The sequence below is a fragment of the Rattus norvegicus genome, chromosome 6 (genome assembly GCF_036323735.1).
Source record: "Rattus norvegicus strain BN/NHsdMcwi chromosome 6, GRCr8, whole genome shotgun sequence".
In the NCBI taxonomy this organism is placed as follows: Eukaryota; Metazoa; Chordata; class Mammalia; order Rodentia; family Muridae; genus Rattus; species Rattus norvegicus.
This window is the reverse complement of record NC_086024.1, coordinates 111656553-111667167: the sequence shown is the minus strand read 5'-3', so window position 1 is coordinate 111667167 and position 10615 is coordinate 111656553. Positions and strand designations below refer to the sequence as shown.

General features: G+C 44.9%; 1 protein-coding gene across 9 annotated transcripts in view; it reads right to left on the bottom strand.

The window, feature by feature from the left end:
* Positions 1–564: 564 nt before the first annotated feature.
* Positions 565–10615, bottom strand: part of Gpatch2l (G patch domain containing 2-like) — a 52260-nt gene continuing 42209 nt past the window's right edge. For 4 of the 9 annotated variants that reach the window (XM_008764794.3, XM_039112311.2, XM_063261943.1 and 1 more), the window contains 2 exons: positions 10417–10511; positions 565–3674 (listed from right to left, as the gene is read on the bottom strand). In XM_008764794.3, coding sequence (XP_008763016.1) covers positions 3523–3674; positions 10417–10511 — 247 coding nt within the window. In that variant the 3' untranslated portion in view covers positions 565–3522. Of the gene's footprint in view, positions 3675–5141; positions 5588–10416; positions 10512–10615 lie in introns of those variants that run through there. The other 5 variants (XR_005505526.2, XM_039112310.2, XM_039112312.2 and 2 more) reach the window with 3 other exon arrangements.

The following is a 10615-nucleotide window of genomic DNA, read 5'->3' as shown; positions in this document are numbered from 1 at the left end:
CTAATGCCTCCACTACCTCATTGTCTCAGCTATGTCCCCAACAAGACAGCAGCCATGTTTACTAGAGTCAGCCACTCTGCTCTCAGCCCAAACAAGGTTCCTAAGACACTGACTGCAGCTTCTGCTGCTGAAGTATATCCAAGGCATTTTTCCCAGGAAGGGAGGGGTAAAAGCACATTGCTCAGAACCACAGTAATGATGTCAAAATAGAGCAGAGACCTTGAATGAACCATGCACCCCCCCATCCCTCACCCAGAGCCAAGGACCCATTGCATCAGCATCGACCACAGCGGCCTGGCAGCTCCTCCTAAAGCCAGGAACTCTCAGCTCTCAGTGGCTTCCGTGATAACCCGGGTGCAGCAGAACCTCCTAGACCACAGAAGGAAATTTTAGATGAATGGATAAACATAGGTAGATATAGATGGATGATAGATAGGTTGATATAGAAGACAGACAGACAGACATGCTTAGTGTCTCTCGTCCCCAAATGCAAAGCTTGATCTTTTCAGGACTGGTAATTAGTTTACTTGCTCTACATTGAGCTTTAATAAAAGACCTCATTCATAAGCACCACAAGTTAAGACGCTTTATTTACTTTGGGTCATTTGCTGTGAGAACTGCCTTGTTTAAGAGTCAGTGTCATCTGAAATCTTTCATAGCAATTGACTTCTAAAAATCTCAAGGCCCAACCACATGTCACTCAGAACACTGCATTCTGCCCCTCAGAATGTAGCACCATGTAAACAGCACTGAGTTCCTTCTCAGCAGCTCTGACCAAAGAGCTACAGGGGATTGACACAAATGAAGCTCTTTCTTTAATTGCTGCATCTGAAAAGTCTCAGATCCCTTTAAACTTCTTGGTGACGCAAACGTCTTGTGAATGAACTTCATGCAAGTAGGTAATGTGACTTTTGTCCACTATAGAAAAGGAAACAGTGACATTCAGAGAAACATCCACAGAGTCCCCAAGGATATGAGAACAGGAAATCAGAACCATGCCCTTGGCTTCATTAACTCCAATACGAAATGCATGAGCACAACCAATGGCGTCTTTAAGGTCTGCCAGGTGGTCTTCAATACTGACAACAAAACGTGATTGCAAAACTGCATCTCTCCTGGAAAGCAGGTCTTAATTTACGACATTATCCACTGTGCCATAAGAAATTTTTTTAAATGTAAGGTTTAAAATACAACTGGTACTAAAGTTTGCCCCAAAGCTGGTTAACACAGAAGATAAGCAGGATAAATGGCTTCCCTAAGCATGCATTTACACTTTAAAATGAGCATAAATTACATCCCTGTTTTCGAAAGAATTTATGTGCTTAATATTCTATTTTCTCGGTAAATAACTTTATTCCCACGCATTATAGGTAGATGCTGTAATCTTGGGTGATCCCTGTCAAAAGTATTCAGAAATGTGTAGAAATGCATGACCAACAAAGATGATAAACAGTCATGAGAGCACTGCCCAGATGTGGGCCTCAGGCTGACTCAGGATACCGACAAGAAACTACAGATTATATAACCAGGGCAGAGCACACGAACCGCTACTGCTTCAGTCTGGGCTCACTCCTGTGATCGAGTAGAGCACGCAACTCTGCCTTCACCTCTGAAAATTGGCATGGCTTCAGAGAGGTATTTAAAATATAAATAAATATGTATATTTAAGCTACTTTAAATCCCAGGTCAAAAGAAGATGACCAGGCAGGCGGTGTAGCACAATGTCCGACAAAGGAGAATATGGGAACACCTCTGCACCTAACTGTGGAGGTCTCCACAGCCATCATCAGGACCAATGTCTGCATCAAAGTCTGGAAATATTTAAAAGGCATCGTCAGTAGATTTCTCCCTCACCCCAACCCAGGACAGTAAAAATGTGTCCCATAGGCCACTGCAGGAACACCACGTATCCCCTTCATTCTGAACTATGTAACAGTGGCAGTCCCTATCTTCTATGGATGTAGCTAAGACACCCATATGACAGTCAGTCTCCTTGTAAGAACCAGGGTGATTTGGGGCGATAGGTTTTGGTGTCACCCTTCTCATGCTGCGATCTCTCTCTGTGCCCCCCTCCACCATTTTTGTTATGGTCAGCTGATACACTCTCAGCCATCCACACGATCTGTAAACACCAAGCTTCGGGTCCCCCTTTGCAAACAGACTCACATTCTGGCCACCTGCCCACCTCAGTGCTAACGAGTCAGAGCATCCTCTCACATGGACATACTCTCAAGGGGGACATGCTGACTGCACTCCGTGTGGAGGGAGAATTACCCTTTAGGAAAAGGAGGCACCAGACCACCTGGCAGCTGACGTAAGGAGAGGTTTCTTCTCTCCCACACGACCAAGGCAGCGAGCATTTAGCAAGCGCTAGCGTACGTTCCAGAGTCAACACACTCAGCTGATACAGAAAGAGAGCACTCTTGAGCAGGCCTGAATGACAGGCACTCTGGATGACACTTTTGGGAAATGTGGCTCTTCCCTAGCAGCTCCAGGTACTCACTTATGCCTCACCTTGACAAAGTAGCATCAACTTTGGACACTACTATATATACAACTGTACCTGCAGCCGAGCAGTCATAAACACGCCACATAGAAAGGCATGTCACAAAGACATCTTTCCTTCCTAAACCATGGCCCCAACCAACCATTATCCAGATAACAGAGCATGAGTTTCTGCTTATCACTGGTCACTGACCTATAAAACACTAACAGTGGAATCCCACTTAGGATATAAAGCCTGAGACCAGGGTCAGAACATTATCCACTATTTTGCTGGGCACCTCAACCCCCACCTGCACTGTAGTACACTGACCTCTGTGACCGCTGTCAGTAAACACTGAGCATGAAGATGAGTCAGGTACAATGGGGTTGCTGGCAATCCCCTCAGACCATGTGCAGGCAAGGGAATAAGTTCCCAAACCATACTGCTGGTGTCTCCTCTGGGGCCCCAAACGGAGAATGTGGTTGATGTGTCTTACTGGCACTGAGTGAACCAAGGCTCTACGGCAAGCCTTACTGCACAAACACACTTCCATCCAGGGATGTGTTTCGAGTTGGCTGAGAATTTAGGACTTCATCAGTGATATTAAAAGCTCTACACAGAAGGTATGCAAAGCGGTTACTAGATTTTCAGGAACAAAGACTCAGCTGCCAAGGGGCAGCAGCTGTAAGGGAGCAGCTGGACACAAATGGTGGGCTATCAACAAAGGAGGAGGGGTTGGGGATTTAGCTCAGCGGTAGAGCGCTTGCCTAGCGAGCGCAAGGCCCTGGGTTCCGTCCCCAGCTCCGAAAAAGAAAGAAAAAAAAAAAAAAAAGGAGGAAATACAGCAGAGGATGCCCCGCCCACTTAAAGAAAACTGATATTTTACAAAAGAAGATTCCCCAAATATCATTTTCTAAAAGAAGAGTGACTGCTGTGTGTGAAGAGGAGTTGGTCCTGGTGGCATCAGGACCAAGACTGCTGATCAGAACACTAAGACTGTACAATACAGAGGTTCAACGCCCATTGGTAACTGGGCTCTAGCTGCATCCAGAGCTCTTTTCCTGTGGCATTTTGAAAAATGTGGCTGGAGGAAAGGCAGTGGTTTTCTCTGCTGCAGAGGTCCCGTCCAACCACTCTGAGTCAGGAGGCTTCTGTGCTGGGATGGCTGGCTCTAGGACATCTGGGTGCCCTGTGTGTGACAACAGAGGGGGAGATGAGTTAGTGTAAGAAGTTAGGATAAGAGGCATCTGGAAATAAGCTGCTTGAGGGTTGGAAATGGAGAGATGGCTCAGTGGTTAGGAGCACTGACTGCTCTTCCAGAGGTCCCGAGCTCAATTCCCAGCAGCCACATGGTGGCTCACAACTATCTGTAATGGAATATGATGTCCTCTTCTGGTGTGTGTGAAGACAGCTGCAGTGTACTTACATACATAAATTAAATCTTGACAGAGGAGGAAGAGAAGGAGGAAGCAGCAGCTTCTTAATCTCTAGTTCATGTCCTATTCACCTATTACTGTTTTCTTCATTTAAAACATTTAGAACAAATTTACAATACAGAAAAACCCAAAACATTTCACCCACAGAGCATACATGTTCCAGGCACTGCTCTGCTAAACACTGCACACTCAGGACTCCCTACCTGACTCTTTCCCTCCCATCCCGTGTGTGTGTGTGTGTGTGTGTGTGTGTGTGTGTGTGTGTGTGTGTGTTTAAAAATAACATCTTACAAAGCAGCCCAAGATGGCTTCAAACTCATGGTCTTGCCTCAGTCCCCCGAATGCTGGGATCACAGCTGTGCCATTCATTACCTGCATGACCTAATTTCTTAACAAAAACTCTTGGAAGTAAGTACTGTCATCTGCATTTTATGGACCAAAAACTAAACTGCAGAGATCAAAAGTAGCAATTCACACTCGAATATTGGGCTGGAAGCCCTATGGTTTTCTTGCCACACTGGACCCCCAATATGATGGTGTTACCAGTAAATACAAGGAAATAAACAGAATCAGGCACGGTGCTCTACGGAAGTTTTGTTGAGACATTCTGGACTGGGTAATCAGTGCTGATGCAGAGCTGTGCGGTTCTCAAAGCACTCAGCACCCTGGATCCTGTCCACTGAACAATAAAGGTATCCTACCCCAGTGCTGTCACTTTCTTCACCTTTCCAAATGCCCGAGTGGATCACCACAGACCACCCTCCCCACCATTGTGTGTTTACTCTGCCAAGAATAAAAATATACAGATATAGAAAAATACAACACATTTTAGATTTTTCTTCCCCATCCAGTAATTCTACCCAAGTGTACAGCCTTGGTACATTTCTAATTTGGAAAAACAAATTTAGCTAAATGACACTCCCTGTGAACACCGTATGTTAATGCTCATTCCCCTGGCCATGGAGAGCTGGGTTCTGCTGTGACCAATGCTGCTGTCAACAGCAGTATAGGAAAACCTATGTTCTGGGGGCTGGAGAGATGGCCCAGCCGTTGAGAGCACTGGTTGTTTTTTCAGAGAACTTGGTTTCAGTTCGCAGCCCCAGTGGAGGCTCACGACCTTAAGTAACCACAGTTTCTGAGTATCCAGCATCTTCTGGCTTCTGTGAGATTTGCATGCACGTGGTACTCAGATATACAAGCCAGCAAAACAGACATATACATAACATTTTTAAACCGTTTTTAATTTTCTGCTTTTAACTCTTTAGGTGACATAACCAAGACGCAGAGCTGGCAGGTCTCGTGACAGTTTGATGACGACCATCTTGAGAAACTGCAGCTTTCCATAGGATGCACTTCCACCAGAAATGCTCGAGGTTCTGGCCATGTCTCTGTCAAGTATTGTGTGGTTTCTGAAAAACCACCCTCAAATGAGTGTGAGGTAACTGAGAAGAATGCCTACACCATCCTCACAACAGTGTAAAACAGGATATAATCCAATGGCCATCAAGTAACTGAGCTGTGGCGCAGGTCTCCTTATACAGTAGAATACTCTGTGCATGGCGGGCAGAAACAAAAGGATTTTGTACAAGAAAACATGCATGAATCTCAGGAACAGAACTGGGTGAAACTCGTCAATATGAATCCCCTTGTATGAGGTCCAGAAACACTAAAAAGCAGACAACAATAGTCTTTAGTGATATCTTTAAAGATGCATCTGTCTGTCAAAACTACTTTAAAAAACAAGTCATGGTTAAAACAAAAGACAACAAACAAGGAGGAAAACAGCGCTGCTGAGCAAAGTGGGAGACTTTAAGGTGAATGGCGCATATCTGCTAGCCACACCGTGTTTCTTCATACTTTAGGTATCATACTTTAGGTATTTTTACAGCAATTAGGTCTTTGACAAGAGGTTAGAATAATTTTGAGGACGCTGTTTCAACTAAAAGATAATTAATTTAGATATATCAATTGGAGGTTGGCACCCTCAGTTCTCTCACATTCTGATCCATTAGTTATAGCTAGCCAGAATGGTCTCCAGCTATTGCAAAAAAAGGGGCTTCACTGAAAGCCACACTTACGAGGAAGTATTAAGAATGCAGTTAGAGATTATACTGATGTAAGAGAGTGGCAGCAGTAGATTTCCTCTAGGTCTATGACCTCACCGATTATGTGTAGTTCCTAGGTTTATAGTACCCGGCATAAAATCCTTCCTATTGACCATGACTTAAGACCAATCAGACATGGGACTGGAGAGATAGCCCAGCAGTTAAGAGTACTGGCTGCTCTCTAGAGGATCTGAGTTCAATTCCCAGCAACCACATGGTGGCTCACAACCATTTATAATGGGATCTGATGTTCTCTTCTGGCCTGCAGGTGTACATACAACAGAGCACTTGTATTCATATTTTTAAAAAGTTAAAAAAAAACCAATCAGACAGTTGTTGGTTACTCCCAAGATGTAAGTACTACTATGCATTATTGGTGATGTCTTGCTGTGTTGGTCCCTATGCACAACATAACCTGCACCTAAGGCATACAGAGTACCAAGAAGATGGACAAGGGAGGACTGCAAGAGTGAAAGGACCTAGACATTTGCTGTGTGACTGTCCTCTACAAAAAAGAGGGATGCCACACCCATAAAAGATCAACAATATGTCTGCCTAAACAAGACCTAGACAGTGACATCATCAACTGATGAGCCACATGAACAGAGGGAATCAGACAGGGCCTACCTCTAGATGAAGAGCTACAGAAAGTAAATGGCTGCTGAGAGGGAGAATCAGTCTCCCCCAATGGTGAGTCCTAAAAACATGTACATTTGAACAACAGTAAGAGATTCAATAAGTTGTTCATATATAAATGAACATGCATATATAAATATATGTAATTATGTATACGTCAACAAAACAATGAAAGAAAACAAGAAAAAATATGAAGTAAAAGGAGTGCTTAGAGGAAAGGAAAGGGACAGTGGGAGGGGGAGCAGTATGTGGTAATGGGGACTAAAGGTGATCAAAGTATATTATCTACCTGTGTGAAATGTCACAATGACAACTAGTAGTTTCATAAATGCTAATAAAAATAAATAAGATATTGTTGGTCTATCATGAATATTACCTACTAAGGCAAAGGAGCGGTTTGTATGGCAAGGGCTCTGATGAAGAAAATCACTTCAAGCAGCACAGCTTGGCTCCGTGTATGCATGGGTGCCTTACACTCTGACAGCCACTGACGCTCAAAGTCTGAAGAAGCCAGTTTTTCCCGCTCCTACCCACCAAATACATTATTTTGAAGTGCCTAATCCAGCCAGTTTGATCCAGCATGAGGTACAGCCTGGGTACTGGTCTTAGAAAGGGCCCACACACTTACTCACTAGGACCCAGCAAACAGCTACTCTCTACACCCTAAACCTCTGCCTCTATAAAGCCAGGGAGGGAAGGGAGCAGAGACAAAAGGAAACAACTGCGCTCTAGTCCCAGAAGATCTACTTAATGACCGAGAAAGAGGGTCCTTTCCCAGCCTTTGAGCTATTAACACACACACACACACACACACACACACACAAACACAAACACACACACACACACACACACACACACACACACACACACAACGAGGACTTGGGTGCCCCTTCCTTTCTTCACCCTTCTAGCCTTACTAAGATCTTTAAATTCAGTCAATTTCAACTCAAAACTTTCTAAGGGTGGGGGAAGGGCAGAGATTTGTGGCTGCATGCTTAAGAAAGAAGCTGAATTCATCACGGTGACAGGGAGAGTGTTGGCAGAGATCTGAGCTATTCATTCTTTTAGGAAAATCCTATAAAGAATGACACAAGGAAGCCTCTATCTGCAGTCTTGTTCATCACACGGGTGAAGAGCTGATAACAGATGTATGCAGCTGTGTGATTTAGTGCCAGGAGCTGGCCCCTGATGTGTATTAATACAGCGGCAAAGCGGGACGCACCTCTCTTCATCACTCATTTCTATAAAAGAGGTGGAATCCGAGATGGCCCGATGGTAGGCAGAGCAAGCCCATTTGTTCTCCTGACTGATGGCGCAGGCTCAGGCTGTGTCCTTCACCTCCACGGGGCACTCAGGTTGTGAGTAGAAAAAAAAGAAAGTGCTGGGTGAAGCCGGGCTTAGTCAACAAGTTAGGGGAGAGGAGTCGGCCCACAGTAAACACCTACAGCTAACATCTTCTTTAATGCACTAACTACATTTCCTGCTTTGAATGTGGTTCTGCTCTTATAGGCTGGGGGTGCAGCTCAGCAGTACAGTACCTGCCTCTGGACTTGAGGATTGATCCCCAGAACTGGGGGGAAACTAAAAGCAAGGAACAGGATCTAGGGGGGAAGAGAGCAAAAATGAGGAGGAAAGGCTTAAATCCTTTAAACAACGCTGGCCAGTAAGACAAGGAGAGCTGAGTCACAGTCTGGAATAATCCTATCACACGTGCAAAGGACGCCCAAGTGTTCAAGGGCAGCAGGGAAATGTCTGCTTTGACCCTGTAAGTTACTAACACTTGCCTTCAGAAGGTGACTTACACTTACCTCTCGGTTTTCACATGTAACAGTGGGAATGATGAGAACTGCATTCATCCTTAAAGCTGAGGCAGAGGCTGAATCAACTACTGTAGACAAAGTGCCTACCTCAGGGCCTGGCCAGGTGGAAACCACAACAAAAATCCACAATGACCATTAGGCCTGAGATAACTGTTCAGGACGCGCCACAGAGTAACAGTCACCCCAAATGGAAGCTCAAAAGGTCCACTTTTCGACTTTAGGCAAGGCACGTGTGTGTGTGTGTGTGTGTGTGTGTGTGTGTGTGTGTGTGTGTGCGTGCGTGCCTGCGTGCGTGTGGTAGGGAGGTCCACACCTGCCTGCGGTCTGTCGTCACTCAGCTCACAACTGATCTGAAGTATATGATGTATAGCACAGGTTAAGTAAGCTTTCTCCCAGCTGTTTGGGAACAGAACTGCTTTGGGTGTGGGTCTGGTTTACAAACACCTTATCCTCACAGCTCAGAGGTCATGAGGATGATTTGTTCCCACACTTGCTTCTGACTGAAGCTCACCACACAAAGCCAGGTAGAGAACTCTACTTACGTGTGCATGTCAGTGCTCAAAAGGTTCTTGCTCTTGTTTGTCTGTTTTTCAGGGCAGGGTTTCTCTGTGTAGCCCTGGCTGTCCTGGACTCACTCTACAGACCAGGCTGGCCTCAGATTCAGAGATCCACCTGCCTCTGCCTCCTGAGTGCTGAGATCAAGGGTGTACACCACTGCTGACTGCTTTCATACTTTGAATTGCTTCAGAGTTTGGATATTTTAAATCAGGGTCGTTCAACCTGTAGCTTATCTAGGGAAACTAATTTACGATGGACTTAAAATTCAATATACTTGATAGCATGTGTGGTAAAGTATACACATCTTAAGTGTAAAGTTAAAACATTTACATACATAAACACTCATGTCACCCCTCTCTAGTCTGTAACGTAGAACATTTCCAGAGCTCCAAATTTTTCTGTGTCTTCTCTTGGGCATTCTCCCACCAAAGATAGCTGCTATCTTGGCTTCTCACAACTGGTCTAAGTTTTATGTAGAAACAAAAAAGGTTTATCTAGAAAATCTGTTTTTAACTAGACATTTTATGATGAGTAAAAAGGGGCACGCTATTATACACAACCAGCAAGGACGCACTGCCCTGTACTCACCAATGAAGAAAGTAAACAGGGCCAGGCACAGTGGCGCACGCCTTTGATCCCAGCACGTAGGGGGCAGATGCAGATGGGTCCCTGTGTGGTGAAGGCCAGCCTGCTCTACAGTCTATGTAGTGAGTTGAAGGACAATCAGAGTTATATAGTAAGACCCTATCTCAAAATAACAAAAAGAAAAGAAAAAAGCAAACAGGGACTAGGGAGATGGGTCAGTGGTTAAGAAAGCTGTTCTTTCAAAGGACCCAGGTTCAATTTGCAGCACCCACATGGTGGTTTACAATCATCTATAACTCTAGTCCTGGGAAATTCAACACCCTTTTCTGGCCTCCATTGGCACCAGACAGACAGACAGACAGACACAGACAGACAGACAGACAGACAGACAGACAGACAGACACACACACACACACACACACACACACGTAAAATAAAATAAAATAAAAACTATTTTTTTAAAGAAGAGAGTAAAGGAACCCCGGTAACCTCTGAGTGCTGACCAAGCTGCTATCCAGCTGTGTGTGCATCAGCATGAACCTCACTCCAGCAAAGGCTCGGACAACTGGGGACAGTTGACAGGAACACAGAAAGCCCAGTGACAGGATGAGAAAGCAGACTCCAGTGTCAGAGAGAACTGTGAAAATTACTGCCAGCACCTCGAACTTATAACATAAAATAGGATTAGAGATTCTTATCACAAAGGTCACAGGGAAAGGCACATAAACACATAACTCAGCGTTCGGAACACAATGGGTGCTCTGTAAATGACAACCGTATATAATAATCACCTGTACTAGGGCTAGAAAAAGATGCTGAGGCCACAGGTTTCCGTTTCCTTTTAATGTCACGTGAGCATGGGGGTCCCCAGTGTACACTTGCCTGCCTGCAGAAATGAGAAGAGAAGGGAGAGGAAGAAGAAAGACGTTAACGCCGTGGTCCTTGTTATGAGGCACTGTGCTGTCCAGATAAAGCCTCTCCCCGCTGCAG